A 16,854-nucleotide genomic window follows, 5' to 3' on the forward strand; every position below is an offset into this window, starting at 1 on the left:
TACCAGAACGCTCGACTGGTCGAGAGCTTCGCGGCGACATAAATTTCAAATTTTTCCGACACCGTTTTTCGGTGGGTCCTACGGAACTTCGCAGTGTTTTTCCGAGTATTAAATGAGCTTAGAAAATTCTGAAAAATTTATGTGCTAACCCCCGTGTTATGGGCTTCGTGTAGGTATCCTCAATTCACGGAAATTCGACAGTTGTCTGGGTCTGTGAATTTCCGGCCAGACAAACCCATTACCGGAAAAGTCTCCGAATTGGATCGAGGTTTTGGCTAACCCCCCATTGTCAGACATCCCGAGCGCGTCCCCGAAGTCGGAATCGGCAAAGGTAAACCCGAACCTTGCTTTTTCGTAATTTTCTAGTGCTTAAATAGGATTAAAAATCCATAAAATATTCGTGGTAGCTTAGAAAATTATGATTCTTTTTGCAATAGCTTAGTAATATTGCTAAGGACCGCGGGGCAAAGTTTTGGAATTTTTAGAGCTTATTTGGGCAGTTTTTGCAAAAATGGTCAATTATAAGGACTAAATTGAAATTTTACATATTGTGATGAATGACTGATTTGATGGGCCCAGGAGGGGCTGTGTGATGTGATTGAGTTGTGGATATATGGATTGTGAGTATAGAAGTGTGTTTTGAGCCCTTTTGCAGGTTGGGTAGGTCCTAGGTATAGGGGAGACTCTGCCGGATTTTCGGCACGACTTAGGACGTATTTGGTCTTTTTCTTTGTTTGTATTGAGTCAAATTTATTAAATGATTGTAATAAAATTATCAGGTGAGCCGAGACAGCCTTCTTCCTCCGCCCAGCCACCTCAGTGACCACCGTCAAGTCTGTGAGTAAAATATTAATTTTAATTGTAATTTCGATATTATTATATGTTCAAGCATGCCCATGCATCACTTATATGCATATATTTATGTAGTTAAACTCTAGGCACGATTTATGTTGCATTCATAACTGTTAGCGTGCCATGGATGTTGTTGTGGTAATTTGGAGCAGCGGTGTCGTGCGTTGGCGTGCGTGTGATGTGGTGTGGACTATGGATAGGACGGGTAGACACGGCTTGAGATCTTCGCTGGGACCCGGTCCTTCGGGGTAGACACGGCTTGAGTTCTTCGCTGGGACCCCGATTTGGTTATTAAGTGGAAGTCCGAGCTGAGTTCTTCGCTGGCACCAGGTTGGATTTAAGAGAGCTGTATAGGGGATCAGCTCCCATATATTATGATTGATGTTACAGGGTGTGTGAATGCTCCAAATTACCTTTTTGATGTTATAATGTGAAAATGTTGTTGATGTTGCATTTCACTCCACAGGTTGCATTAGCTCTAGTTAGCTATAGAGATTATGGTTAAAATTGATATTTTACTCTCTGAGTCGAACACTCACTCCTGTTCAAAAATTTTTCCAGGCCACAGGAGGATATTTTTGAGGTTAACCTGCTTTCTCCCTCGCAGGTCGATTACTATTGTTTGTATAAACTTGTTAAATCTTAGAATTTTCACATGTGTTAGAAATGTTTATTTGATTTGGGTCTGTAAACTAAATTATTATTTTGGACCTGTAAACTTAATATTCTATGCATGTTTGATGGATTGGATGAGGGAGCTGAGCTCCCATTTATTTTTATGCTGATGAGTATGTGGAGGGTGAGCTGAGCTCCCCAATGGATTGTTTATTGTGTTTACAGGTCGGGTGAGTCGAAAACTCCCCGTTAGAAAGTCCATTTTATGGCCGGACTCTGTCCGTTTGTTTTCTTGAATTTGGGCCCAAATGGGCCTTAGTGTTGGGTTAATGAACAGTTAGGCTTACTACGGGCCTCGGGGGCTTTAGGCTGGCCCAGGTCCTAGTGCCAGTCCGGCCCATAGGTTGGGTTGTGACAAATGTGGTATCAGAGCTTAGGCTCCAGATTCTTAGGGAATGTTTGTCTAAAGTGTTGGGAAGAGTCTACTAGGGGTCACATGCGGAAAATAGGGTCCACATTCGTCTTGCATTGTTATCTTTGCTTCTAGTCTCTGCTACATATATTGTGTGTAAATATGAGTCTATAGAGCTGTGTAATGTGCAGTTTTGAATTTTGTGGGCTAATGCTGCTGAATTTCAGGAAAATGCGTAGAAGCAGGAGAGCTGCTACTGCACCAGAACCAGATGTGCCTGACGAGGTGTCAGCACAGGATGAGGCGCCTGCCCCGAGGAGGCGGGGTAGGAGGCCTAGAGCTGCTTAAGTAGAAGAGCAGCTGCCATCAGTTCAGGATCAGTCTTTCATGGCACAGGGTCCCATGGACCCCATGGCAGCTACTCTAGCTGGGTTACAGAGAACCATCGACATGATGGCTCAATATATGGTCCACCCTCCACAGCAGCAGCAGTCCACCGCACCAAGAGGAGAACCTTACAAACAGATCATAAATTTCAAGAAGTTGGTGCCTGGTACTTATGATGTGTCAGACGATGCATATCGGTTTTTGGATTCCTGCAGACAGGCAGGAACAGAATTGCAGTTGACTGATAGAAGACTGATAGAGTGTATGCAGCATGTCATGGGGCCTATGCCTAGGCAATGGATGAATGACTACGTATTACCTCGGATGGAGGGTTTATCGTGGGCTCAGTTTGTGGAACTTTTCATCAATCGGTTTGTGCCAGAAAGCTTCAGAGATCAGAAACAGTGGGCCTTTGAGGCCTTAAGACAGAATGGCAGGTCTGTAGATGAATATGCTACAGAATTTCTGGAATTGAGCAGATATGCCCCTACAGCAGTAGCTACAGAAACTATGAAGGTGAAGAGATTCCTAAAAGGGCTTGACAGGAGGTATGCGAACCTGGCCATGATGTCTGATCAGTCTTTTGACGTGGTGGTTGATCGAGCCAGACAGATTGAGATTAGCTATGCTGCGGATGACAGCGGGAGAGCAAAGAAAAACAGAGCAGAGGGTTCCTCAGGTGTCCCTTCCATGGGTACTCCAGACAGTGGGGGCCAAACTAATTACAGAGGAAGAAGCAAGAATAAGAGAAGTGGTTTCAGACACAAATCCCGAGGATTCAGACCAGGGTACGGATCCAGTAGTGGTAATAGTTCGGGGTACAGCAGTTCTGGGTCTGGTTCAGGATCCTCCTTGGCACCTTGTGCACAGTGTGGAAGAGGACATTCAGGACCTTGTTTGATGGGATCAGGAGTATGCTTCAGGTGTGGCCAACCAGGTCACTTTGCTAGGGAATGCCCCGTTTTCAGTGAGCCACAGATGGGGTCACAGGGTTCTGTTGCAAATGTTCCTCGCCAGTTGTATCCGGGTGCTTCCAACATGGCAGGCAGTCAGTTCAGTGGCCAACAGGGCCGAGGACAAGGGGGACGTGGATTTGGAGGCAGATCAGGAGGTAGAAGTCAGTATCAGGGTTCTGCCACTCAGGGTAGGGGTCAAGCTCGGGTTTTCACCCTGACCCACCAGGATGCTCAAGCTTCAAATGCAGTTGTGGCAGGTATTCTTACAGTGCATTCCTATGAGGCTCGTGTTTTGATAGATCCGGGTGCTACGCACTCATTTGTCTCCCCTGTGTTTGCCATGAGATTGGGTAGAAACCCTACAACCTTAGAATGTCCTTTGTCGGTAGCAACCCCGCTTAGTGACAACATAGATGTAGATATGGTTTTTCCGGGTAGCCCAGTGGTAGTGGATGGAAAGATCCTCCCAGCAGACTTGGTTCCTCTACCAGTAATGGATTTTGATGTAATTTTGGGGATGGATTGGTTGGCAACTCATTATGCCACCTTAGACTGCAGGAACAAAAAGGTGTATTTCCACATACCCGGTGTGGAAGAGTTTAGCTTTGATGGTGACAGGAGCGTGGCTCCATATAATTTGGTGTCAGCAATTAGTGCTAGAAAAATGTTGAGGCGTGAATGCCAAGGGTATTTGGCATTGGTGAGAGATACATCTGTAGAAGGTGTCAGCATGGAAAATGTTCCTGTTGTCAGAGAATTTATGGATGTCTTCCCAGAGGAGCTTCCAGGGTTGCCACCAGGAAGGGAAATAGAGTTTTGCATTGATGTTGTGCCGGGTACAAACCCCATATCAATGCCACCTTACAGGATGGCACCAGCAGAATTGAAAGAGCTAAAGGAGCAGCTACAGGAGCTTTTGGACAAGGGTTTTATATGTCCGAGCACTTCACCTTGGGGCGCTCCTGTTCTATTCATGAGAAAGAAGGGTGGGTCATTGAGGTTGTGTATTGACTACAGACAGCTGAACAAGGTGACTGTGAAGAACAAGTATCCACTTCCTCGGATTGATGATCTGTTTGATCAGCTCCAAGGGGCTAGATTCTTTTCCAAGATAGACCTGCGATCAGACTACCATCAGTTGAGAATCAGGGATGAGGACGTGTCCAAAACGGCATTCAGGACAAGATATGGTCATTATGAGTTCTTAGTGATGTCTTTTGGACTCACTAATACACCAGCAGCCTTCATGGACTTGATGAACCGGGTGTTCAAGCCATTTTTGGACCGTTTTGTCATCATATTCATAGATGACATTTTGGTATACTCTCGGACCGAGGAAGAACACGTGTGGCACCTGAGGATGGTGTTGCAGACTTTGAGGGAGCACCAGCTATACGCCAAATTTTCGAAATGTGAATTTTGGCTAAAAAGCATCTCATTCTTGGGACACGTGGTTTCTAGTGACGGTATTCAAGTGGATCCCAAGAAAATTGAAGCTGTAACTGTTTGGCTTAGGCCTACAATAGTCACTGAGGTGCGAAGTTTTCTGGGTTTAGCTGGTTACTATAGGCATTTTGTACAGGATTTTTCCAGGATAGCAGCTCCCCTAACTAAGTTAACCCGGAAGAATGTTCCATTCATTTGGACAGATGACTGTGAGGAGAGTTTCCAGAAGCTTAAGGAGTGTCTAACCACTGCCCCTGTGTTGACACTACCTGTGAGTGGTGAAGGATACACCGTGTATTGTGACGCCTCCAGAGTTGGCCTAGGGTCTGTTTTGATGCAGAATGGAAAAGTAGTGGCTTATGCTTCAAGGCAGTTGAAGAGGCATGAACAGAATTACCCCACCCATGATTTGGAAATGGCGGCTGTAGTCTTTGCACTAAAAATCTGGAGACACTACCTGTATGGTGAAGTGTGCGAGATATACACCGACCACAAGAGTTTGAAGTACATCTTCCAACAGAGGGACTTAAACTTGAGACAGAGGAGATGGATGGAGCTTCTGAAAGACTATGATTGCACCATCCAGTACCACCCTGGGAAGGCCAATGTAGTAGCAGATGCTTTGAGCAGAAAATCTTCTGGCAGTTTGGCGCACATTTCAGCAGAGAAGAGACCGTTGATTCAGGAAGTACATGAGTTGATGGATCAAGGTTTAATCCTAGATCTTTCAGATGAGGGGGTATTGTTGGCTCACTTTTCAGTGAGGCCAGACTTGAGGGACAAAGTTAGAGTTTCCCAGCACAGAGACCAACAATTGATGAAAATCATAGAAATAGTACAGCAAGGTGAAGGTGGTGAGTTTGGATTTGCCAATGATGGCGCCCTAGTGCAAGGTTCTAGGATATGTGTGCCCGATGTGGACAACCTCAGGAATGAAATCATGCGAGAGGCACACTACACACTGTACAGTGTCCACCCAGGTTCCACCAAGATGTACCATGATGTGAAAGATAGCTATTGGTGGAATGGCATGAAGAGAGACATAGTAGATTTTGTGTCCAAGTGCTTGACTTGTCAGAAGGTGAAGTTTGAACATCAGAGACTGTCAGGGAAACTACAAGAGCTCCCTATCCCAGAATGGAAGTGGGAAATGATTACTATGGATTTTGTGACTGGGTTGCCTCGTACCACGCGAGGATATGACTCGATATGGGTAATTGTAGACCGTCTAACCAAATCAGCTCACTTCTTGCTCAGAAGACTACATACTCGTGGCACAGATGCGGCTCTACATTCGAGAAATAGTCGATTGCATGGAGTTCGCTTCCATAATATCGGAGAGGGCTGATTCACTTCTCGATTTTGGAGAAAGTTACAGGAGGCACTTGGCACACAATTGAACTTCAGTACGGCTTTCCACCCTCAGACAGACGGACAATCCGAAAGGACAATCCAAACACTAGAAGACATGCTTCGCATGAGTGTTTTGGATTTTGGAGGTCAATGGGATGAGCAGCTAGCTTTGGTGGAGTTTGCCTACAACAACAGTTATCACTCCAGCATAGGGATGGCACCCTATGAGGCACTATATGGAAGAAAGTGTAGGTCTCCTCTGTGTTGGACGGAAATGGGAGAAGCGAGGGTGCATGACGTAGACCTAGTGCAGTACACTTCAGAGATAGTTCCTTTAATCAGGGAACGATTGAAAGCATTTTCGGTATGCGCGTAAGAGTTATGCACTGCACGGAAGGATGTGGAGTTTGCAGTAGGCGACTATGTATTCCTGAAGGTTTCTCCGATGAAAGGAGTGATGAGATTTGGGAAGAAGGGCAAGTTGGCACCTCGGTATATTGGACCTTTTGAGGTCACTGATAGAGTTGGAGCAGTTGCCTACCGGTTGGAGCTACCACCCAACCTTTCTCATGTTCATCCTGTGTTTCACATCTCCATGCTCAGGAAATACATTCCAGATCCCTCTCATGTACTACAGCCGGATGTAATAAAGCTAAAAGAGAACTTGACATTTGAGGAGCAACCTGTAGCCATAGTGGACTACCAAGTGAGACAGCTGAGGTCAAAACAGATCCCTATGGTTAAGGTTTTGTGGAGGAGTCGGTCAATGGAAGAGTGCACCTGGGAGTCAGAACGGGACATGCGTAGCAAGTACCCTTATCTGTTCAATGTGTAATCATGTACTTTATTCTGCCTTGTGTAAAAATTCGAGGACGAATTTTCTGTAAGGGAGGAAGAATGTAACACCCCAAAATTTTAAATTTTATGAGCATTTTTGGTATTTTAATTTTATTTAAATTTTAGGAATTTTTTTGAGATTTTTCGGATTTTTAAAAATCGGGTTCGATTTTCCGAAAATATAAACTTTGATGATTTTTAAAAATTAATTTAAAGACCACGTGGCAAAACTAAAAATATATTTGGAGTCTGCGTATTTTTCTGAGTTTTCTGGAATTTTTTCGAAATTTTTGGACCTCGTTTTTGGTCCCGAGGCAGAGTAAAAATTCAAAATTTTATATCTTGAATCGGACCGGCCGAATCGAACCGGACCGGATCAGACCGGTCGAATCGGACCGGCCTTTTTCTTTTTCTTCTTCCCTTCCCCGCGCATCTCCCTTCTCTCTCTCTTTTCTCTCTCCTCCTGCCCCTGCCGCCGGCCAGCCACCTCCCCCTGCCTCCCCACCTCGCCGGCGCCGACCCCCAGCCTCCCCAGCCAGCCGGTGGCCGCCCCAAACGGCCGGAAAACGGGCGCGAAATGCCCTCCCCTGCGCGCGCGACGTTTCGACTTCCCCGGCCAAAATCCGGCCGATCCGGCCACCAATTGGACCGGGTCTTGTGTCTAAAATCATCTACTCGACGAGAGCTTTCCATAGACACCAAGAACACCGAAATCCATTGAGCGGTTTGTCCGATTTTTGCTCGGGAAATTTTTAGCCCATTTCAACTTTTGGGCTAAATTTCTCGAAAACCGTGAATCCCACGAGAAAACTGAGAGTACCAGAACGCTCCACTGGTCGAGAGCTTCGCGGCGACATAAATTTCGAATTTTTTCGACACCGTTTTTTGGTGGGTCCCACGGAACTTCGCAGTGTTTTTCCGAGCATTAAATGAGCTTAGAAAATTCTGAAAAATTTATGTGCTAACCCTCCTGTTATGGGCTTCGTGTAGGTATCCTCAATTCGCGGAAATTCGACAGTTGTCTGGGTCTGTGAATTTCCGGCCAGACAGACCCGTTACCGGAAAAGTCTCCGAATTGGATCGAGATTTTGGCTAACCCCCCATTGTCAGACGTCCCGAGCGCATCCCCGAAGTCGGAATCGGCAAAGGTAAACCCGAACCTTACTTTTTCGTAATTTTCTAGTGCTTAAATAGGATTAAAAATCCATAAAATATTCGTGGTAGCTTAGAAAATTATGATTCTTTTTGCAATAGCTTAGTAATATTGTTAAGGACCGCGGGGCAAAGTTTTGGAATTTTTAGAGCTTATTTGGGCAGTTTTTGCAAAAATGGTCAATTATAAGGACTAAATTGAAATTTTACATATTGTGATGAATGACTGATTTGATGGGCCCAAGAGGGGCTGTGTGATGTGATTGAGTTGTGGATATATGGATTGTGAGTATAAAAGTGTGTTTTGAGCCCTTTTGCAGGTTGGGTAGGTCCTAGGTATAGGGGAGACTCACTGGATTTTCTACGACTTAGGACGTATTTGGTCTTTTTCTTTGTTTGTATTGAGTCAAATTTATTAAATGATTGTAATAAAATTATCAGGTGAGCCGGGACAGCCTTCTTCCTCCGCCCAGCCGCCTCAGTGACCACCGTCAAGTCTGTGAGTAAAATATTAATTTTAATTGTAATTTCGATATTATTATATGTTCAAGCATGCCCATGCATCACTTATATGCATATATTTATGTAGTTAAACTCTAGGCACGATTTATGTTGCATTCATAACTGTTAGCGTGCCATGGATGTTGTTGTGGTAATTTGGAGCAGTGTGCGTGCGTTGGCGTGCGTGTGATGTGGTGTGGACTATGGATAGGACGGGTAGACACGGCTTGAGATCTTCGCTGGGACCCGGTCCTTCGGGGTAGACACAGCTTGAGTTCTTCACTGGGACCCCGATTTGGTTATTAAGTAGAAGTCCGAGCTGAGTTCTTCGCTGGCACCAGGTTGGATTTAAGAGAGCTGTATAGGGGATCAGCTCCCATATATTATGATTGATGTTACAGGGTGTGTGAGTGCTCCAAATTACCTTTTTGATGTTATGATGTGAAAATGTTGTTGATGTTGCATTTCACTCCACAGGTTGCATTAGCTCTAGATAGTTATAGAGATTATGGTTAAAATTGATATTTTACTCTCTGAGTCGAACGCTCACTCCTGTTCAAAAATTTTTCCAGGCCACAGGAGGATATTTTTGAGATTAACCTGCTTTCTCCCTCGCAGGTCGATTACTACTGTTTGTATAAACTTGTTAAATCTTAGAATTTCCGCATGTGTTAGAAATGTTTATTTGATTTGGGTCTGTAAACTAAATTATTATTTTATACCTGTAAACTTGATATTCTATGCATGTTTGATGGATTAGATGAGGGAGCTGAGCTCCCATTTATTTTTATGCTGATGAGTATGTGGAGGGTGAGCTGAGCTCCCCAATGGATTGTTTATTGTGTTTACAGGTCGGGTGAGTCGAAAACTCCCCGTTGGAAAGTCCATTTTATGGCCGGACTCTGTCCGTTTGTTTTCTTGAATTTGGGTCCAAATGGGCCTTAGAGTTGGGTTAATGAACAGTTAGGCTTACTACGGGCCTCGGGGGCTTTAGGCTGGCCCAGGTCCTAGTGCCGGTCCGGCCAATAGGTTGGGTCGTGACAACTATGTCTTTTATTAATTTTAAAATTCTCATGTTTACAATTTCAAGCATTATAAAATTCTACTTATTACATTATATATTTCTAAAAGATAATATATTTTATTTAATTTTTTCTTAGATTAAAAAAATAATGAACTATTTTTCATAAAATTATATTAATATATATATATATATATATATAATTATTCAGTAAAAATTATTTATAAAATTTAAACATTTATTTTAAAAATATTTTTATATTTAGAACCTAATAATTTTAATAATAATACTTTAAAAGTTACATATGACATATATGTTTTTTTTTTTCCTAATAGTAAATAATCTATTTATCATCTTATTTTAAAATTTAAAATTAAATGTTACATATTTTTATATCTTTTATCAAATACAAAATTATACTATTTTGCTATTAAAAAATTTAGATATAAATTATAATTAATTAAAAATTTATTATTAATAAAATTTTATAAAACGATTATTAAAATATAAAATATCAAAAATATTAAATTATACTATTAAAATAAAATAATAAATAATATGCGCAAGGTGCTGGTAAAACTACTAGTTATTTGATTATATAGCTCTATTATAGATAAATATATAAATTATCCTAATTAAATGCTTCGACGAAAAATGCTGAAGCACACGGAGTTTACCCCTTTGAAACCCTTTTTTTAAGGGTTTTTTGAGTTTAGGCCTGTATATCAAAATATAATAAAATTTATTTATTAAATATATAAATTTATATATTTATATTTTTAAATTTATAATAAATTGATCTTAAAAAAATTTTCCTTATTTAATCATTATCCTAGAATTAACTTTAATTTTATTAAAAATTTTAATTTAAATTTATTTAAAATTATATACTTACAATAAATTTTAAAATCATTAATAAATAAAATGAATTTGAATATTTTTCTATTTTTCTTTATTTATAAAAAATAAATGTAATTTAAAATAATAATGTTTTATCTTTTAATAAAAATATTTTATTATATGAATTAAATTTTAATAAAATCATTGCATTTTGATGGGAATTTAAAAATTTTTAATTAAAAAAATAAACTCTATTTTTTCAATTATAAAAGCATTGTGTAATGAATTTTTTTTTTTTTTACGTCAATTTACCTGAGTTGTCTAGTCTTCTAAGCTTTTCTCTATTAATTTACATAAGAGTCTGAACACGCCCATTATGATTTTTGTAGCTCACAGTTGACCTGAGTTTTTTAGTGTTCTAAGCTTTTCCCTATTAATTTACATAAGATTCTAAACACATCCATAGTAATAAGCCTCCCGATCAAAATGTTTGCAGCCTCCTTAAGTAATTGTTTCTCTACACCCAAACGTTTGGTGATCGAATGGGTTCAATACTACATCTACCTTACAAAGCCTGCTTGCTTCCTCTTCGGTACGTTCGTGATTTTCATTTCAGTTGTGTCTTCGATTTGATCATCTTCAGAACTACTGTGAGGTTACGAATAGTATAACGGACCATGTGTTTTGATATGTACAGGCTTGGTTTTTGCCCATGGGCTAGTGAAAAACGCAGTTGCTGATGTCCTAATGTTGTACCTCATCGAGGACTGGGAGAGCAGTAATCTCCCAAAAGCTGCTGCAATAATTAATATTGAAGAAGGGGTTACTGCTATTATCGCCCTTGTCATTGCTCACTTTACCGATGCCTGCATAGGTCGCTTCAAAATGGTTCTATTCACCACTGCTTCTTATATCATTGTAGGTACCTTTACAACTCTTTTATTTAGAATATATACAAGTATGTTATTTTTCATGCTTAAATGACTAGCTCATAGAATTGGAAAGATTCATGCATTCCTCTTGACTTGGCTGTCATTAAATTTAAATAAAACTTGTTTGTAGATCTCAGATTTGGATATTTTTGTTATGCGGTGCCTTCTATCATTGCCTTGTTCTTTATTCACTATGTTTACACTTTGTTAATTTTACCACTGGATGAAGTATTACTGATTCATCCAATGGTGGCTACCTATAAAATGAGTGTTATTTTTGTGGCTTGAATTTTGGATATATTTTTCATAGATTCGAATTATGACTCGACCCGAAAGTTTCGCGTTGCGACTCGATTAGGATAAAAAGTGAGATTAGTGGTGGGCTTCGGGCTTGGGACCAGTATAAATATTGTAATATTCTACCCTTTGCGATAGAGTTGTGAGATATTCGGGAAACACACTGGGATTAGTGTTTGAGAGTTCTGATTGATTGTATTTTGCTCTTTTCATTATAGTGGAACTTTTTTCTCTTGTTTTGCCCGTGGACATAGACCTTACGATTGAACCACGTTAAATCCTGTGTTATTCTTCTTTTCTTTTTAATACTGTGTGATTGTGCGATTTGTATGTGTACCTTAAATTTACGTGCTTGTTATAACAATAAGATTACTACAGAGTTTCTCTACAAGGAGCTAAGGGAAAGGGCTTCACCATGTTTAGTGGCTAGCTGTACCCATCACTTGATAATGACTAACTAGTCACTTCCTTAAAGAGTACTAGGAATACAATAGAATATGATAAAAATATACATTATTATGTTTGAGTCATCATACTTTTAAATTTACATAAATAAAAAAATACAAAATAAATGAATATTCTCCTCTTTAATCCCTAAAAATTACATTTTACTATACAAGTTTCCCTTGACATTAGGTAGAATGGAAAATCTTATAGATCATTATTATTTATTAAAATTATAATGACTCAAAATATATCTAATTATACTAAAATTCATATAATTAGGTTTTTAAGCTAAATATAATTGACTTCTATATTAGGTTTTATAATTGTTTGAGTTATTTGAGTTTGAGTGGGATTTTATCGTAGGGGTTGATGCTACTATGGTTTTCAACTTGGCTGTTTCCTTTACACGTAAAGGTTCGTGTATTTTACCCGGCATTGGTACTCGTAGCTTTGGGGAAGGCAGGAAAAGATCCTCCTTTCAAAGCATTTCTGGCAGATCAGCTGCCCAGTGACAATGAGGAACAAGTTTTTGACCGTACTAATTTTTGGTGGCGTGTTTTAAATTTTCTAGGGGCTGCAGTATCTGTATTTTTATTAAATCGACTATCTTGGAAAGCTACCTTCATGATTTCAACAATAGTGATGGTTACTGCTTATTTCTGGTTTTTATCTGGCTTTCTTGTTCACTTGTACGACTGCAAAGAACCAACTACAAGCCCCCTCGCTACTCTTTGTAAAGTTTTTAAGGCAGCTATTTGTAATCGGAACCTAAATTATCCTCCCACGCCTACTGGTTACTTCATGAATGAAAGACATGAAGTACAATTTTCTCCTCGCCATCGAATTCTGAGGTGACTTTTATCTCTACAGCGCATATATATTATTTAATCTCTTAGCACTTTAATTTTTGATGATCGATGTCCTTGTAACTGCAGGTGGATGGACAAAGCAGCAATTAAAAGATCTTCCTCTTCCGACCAAGAACAAAAACCTACTGAAGAATTACCCTCAACAAATGAATCAGAATCTGAAAGTGAACTCTGTTCTGTAGCAGAAGTGAAGGATGCAAAGCGCCTTTTAACACTGATTCCTTTGTGGACAACCTTCCTCATGTACAGTCTGGTACAGGCAGCAGGGAACACTTTCTTCATTGAACAAAGCGATGGCATGGATTTTAAAGTTGGCAGCTATAATGTCCCTATCAATTTGTTCTTTGTACTTAAGTCATTAACGGGAGCCATAAGTTCATATCTGGTCGATTTACTAATCCCAAAGCAATGGACGACACAAACTCAACAACGTGCACAGATTCTGAAAATCAATGCTGGGATGGTTTTCTCGATTTTGTGTTGCATTGTTGCTTGGCAGGTTGAGGTTCACAGATTGAAGTTAATCAAGAAATGTGGTTGTTGGGACAGCGACAATGAAAACAGAAAAATTCCCATGAGTGTCTTGTGGTTAGTTCCACAATTCTTCCTGTTAGGATTTATCAAAGGATTAGCTGAAGATGGGCTCAGAGAGTTTTTTTACAACCAAGTAGATAAATCAATGAAGCTTTTTGAAACACCATTCAATGGCTTGGTGATTGGTATTGGAAAGTTCCTCATCGTATTCTTTATTCCGTTTCGCAGAAGTTGGTTCGGGGATGCTATAAACTATAGTCGGTTGGACAAGTATTTTCGGTTGCTAGCAATCCTCAGTTTCTGTAACCTGTGCTTCTGTGTTTTTGTTTCATGCAGATATGCACGCCTAGAAGGTGAACAACAGCCTAAAATCATTCAGTTTCAACCGCAGGAACCACCAATACAAGAAGACGCACAAGATCAGGAGCGCCTGCAAAAGTAAGTAGAATTGAATGAGATTCTTGAAAAATAATCCCCCTACTGGTACTAGTAGAAGTAAAAAATTGTTAGTTTGCAGACTTCCATATGTGTATGCATCTTCTCTTAGCATCTAAAGTAAGAGAATCATACTGCAGAGTGTATTTATATGAGCTCTCTCTCTCTCTCTCTCTCTCTCTCTTTAAGCAGAATGATTTTATTAACAGGAAGAAGAAAGAAAGCGAGGGAAAAACCATCAAAGGCTGATTCAGGACTAACATGTCCAACCCATATACCCAACCTAAAACTAGAACCTACACCAGAAGCTGACCATGAATCAGAAAAACAAAACCAAATAAAGCCAAATAACAGAACCAAATATATGAGCTCTCTTATATCTATATTATGGGTGATAAATCAATCGGCCTAGTAAAAGATCACGATCATACGTGCCCATCGTATTAACAAATTAAATCCTGGAAGATCCGCCACGAACATAAGTTGTCAAGAGTCCCACGTTTAAAAGAGAAAGGAATCCTAATGGGTTTATAAGGGTCAACGACCAACTAATTATTTGATTAACTTTCACTTTCAGCAATGGTTGGTAAGCTAAATTTTCACACTCCATGGACTCTAAACTGTAGTCAATATTCATTCACCTTCACCCTTTTAATTCAGTAATAAAAGTCAAATGCGTTAGAAGAATTCGGTAGTAGCTAAGTTGAAATAGCTTCTTTTTTTCTTTTGAGTTCTTTTGAGCCAAAAAATTGGCAGTAAAATTAATTAAGATAAAACATTATGTAATCCCAGGATAGCTAGGAAACTTTTTTTCTATGATTGTTTGGTGAATGAGCGGTCATTTTTGCCAAAAGGTGAGGCCATTTCCTGTTGTTGGTTTTGAAACAATGCGTTTCAAGTTCTTAAGAAGATAGTTATGTTATAGGGTGTTCTATTTCACAGGCAGGAATCCAAAGGAGTAGTTACAAGTTCTTAGGGATCATACATGTGTAATTGCAATAGAATAGCTATAAGAACTTGCATAGGAGAATCTGTAATTCATTCTGTAAAATATCTTATGAATAATATCTTCTTCAGTCTCAATTCTTTCAATTTCTCTCTCTATTTTTCTTCTTCCGGTTCTTCTTTCTAAAATCTTCTTCTAGTTATTTGGATCGTATCAATTGGTATCAGAGCGGTAGATCCACAATCATATTAACCTTTTTACAAATACTCTTATTTAAAGTGTTAATATTCTCAATCATAATCTAATTAAAAATCCAACTCAATTTAGAAATAACACTATAATAAAATTCTATTTAATATAGAAAATAATTTTCCATCCTATTAAATATATTTCCCCTCTCAAATTAGAAAAAATTTTCACCAAATCCTACTTAGATTATGAGTTATTAATAAAACAATACAACACTAGGATTATTATAATATTATTTTATTTTAAGTAAGCTTCACAAAAATTTCAATTTAAAAAAATCTAAAAGTGTGTTAAAAATATTTAAATAATCAAATTAATAAAATTTATATATTTCAATATACACTAACAACAAAATGAAATTTATTAAATTTTGATTAGAAAATGTACAACTAGGAGAGATGTGAGAAGAGAATAATTTTTTATTTGTGATAACCTATAAACCTCTAATTATAGATAACAAGGACATTAGATTTACTCAAATTGAAGTTTTAGGAGTTTTGAGTTTTAAGAAAGAAATTGAAGTTGAGTGATAGTACTGAAAAAATACCTAAAGTTGAGTGACTGTGAGTGAAATTTAGCTATATTAACCTAAAAATGGACAATATCTTATCACAGTAACTTAATTATATCAAATTAAAGTTGAATGAATTTTAAGAAAAAAAATTACGTGATTTTTAAGATATAAAACGTAAAATTAAGTGATCTTGAAAGATAATTATATCTTATAAATAAATAAATAACATTTCTTTTGGACTTATTTTATATATATATATGGATACCCGGATCGAAGGAATAATAAGCAACAATAGAATTAATAGATTGAAGTTAAAGATAAATCAATAAATAATCAGATGAAAATAAAACATAAAATGATCAAAAGCATAAAACGTTAAATATTGAGCGATAGAACCAGTCACATAACAATTAAAAGCATGAAATATAATAATAATCAAAACATAAAATATTGGACAGTAAAACTAGCCATAGAGATAAAAGCAATAAAGATCAAAATATAAGATTAAAATATTCTTTTGATTAAAGCTTTCAAAGTACTTACATAATGTACAAAGAGAAGCATATCAGTTAAAGGAAAAGAGAGAGAGCTCCTAAGGTGTAAGAAAAACTCTACCCCCTTGAAGGGCAAAAATCTTCCTTTTATGGATGAAGGAGAATGCTTTACAATCATTTGATTTTACTGTGCTTCATGTGAAAGTCGAGGGCATGCACTGAAAGTTGGTGAAGTACTTGAAACTGTATTTATGTGAGAACAAAAGTTGGCAGAATCATAATACTGTAGACTTGTGAGTCTTTAACTTTTGTAATGATTTCTACTATACTCTTGAAAAGGCTTTAAAATTATTGACGCTTTAGTACAGTGAAAATTCCAAAACAGTCATCTTCGTTGTCATTACCAAGACTGACAACTTTTGATGAAGTGTTGGCTTTGCTAGAAGTTACAGAGGAATCTGTCCTGCTGGACAAAGTTGTTTCATTATTATAAAGTATTCCTTTTTTTTTTTAGCTTGGGCAAGTAGAGAACTTGCATGTGACTTTTGAGCAAGGAAAGTTGAGGTGGAGGCAGTTTGCTTTTGATGGTCCTTAGACTGCTTTAGGAGCCATACTTTCATAACTGCTAAGGAGGCTTTTTGGTTCTTTTGGAATTTAGCCCACCATTTGACCTTGAATATTTGGATCAATATGGGGCCTTGAAGAAGTTGTCCAGTTTTATATTGATAGTCCCTAGCAAGAACCCAAGGGATAAAGAATTTTAAA

General features: G+C 38.6%; 2 protein-coding genes and 1 long non-coding RNA gene across 3 annotated transcripts in view; 2 read left to right on the forward strand and 1 right to left on the reverse strand.

Annotated features, from left to right (window-relative positions):
* Positions 1-2,995: 2,995 nt before the first annotated feature.
* On the forward strand, positions 2,996-8,840 carry LOC131174499 (uncharacterized). Its single transcript, XM_058138037.1, has 2 exons — positions 2,996-3,479; positions 8,452-8,840. The coding sequence occupies exons 1-2, from the start codon at positions 3,167-3,169 to the stop codon at positions 8,493-8,495; spliced, it is 357 nt and encodes a 118-aa protein (XP_057994020.1). The 5' UTR covers positions 2,996-3,166; the 3' UTR covers positions 8,496-8,840.
* Positions 8,841-10,813: 1,973 nt separating this feature from the next.
* Positions 10,814-16,854, forward strand: part of LOC110653005 (protein NRT1/ PTR FAMILY 5.6-like) — a 42,367-nt gene continuing 36,326 nt past the window's right edge. Inside the window, exons 1-4 of the mRNA XM_058138575.1 lie at positions 10,814-10,964; positions 11,070-11,290; positions 12,412-12,899; positions 12,984-13,889. Of these exons, the coding sequence (XP_057994558.1) occupies positions 10,859-10,964; positions 11,070-11,290; positions 12,412-12,899; positions 12,984-13,889 (1,721 nt within the window). The 5' untranslated portion in view covers positions 10,814-10,858. The remainder of the gene's footprint in view (positions 10,965-11,069; positions 11,291-12,411; positions 12,900-12,983; positions 13,890-16,854) is intronic.
* Positions 13,487-16,653, reverse strand: LOC131174727 (uncharacterized). Its single transcript, XR_009144962.1, has 2 exons — positions 16,139-16,653; positions 13,487-13,881 (listed from the first exon to the last, which is right to left on the reverse strand). It is a non-coding gene; the product is annotated as an uncharacterized LOC131174727 (long non-coding RNA).

Source organism: Hevea brasiliensis, chromosome 16, assembly GCF_030052815.1.
Source record: "Hevea brasiliensis isolate MT/VB/25A 57/8 chromosome 16, ASM3005281v1, whole genome shotgun sequence".
Classification (NCBI taxonomy): domain Eukaryota; kingdom Viridiplantae; phylum Streptophyta; class Magnoliopsida; order Malpighiales; family Euphorbiaceae; genus Hevea; species Hevea brasiliensis.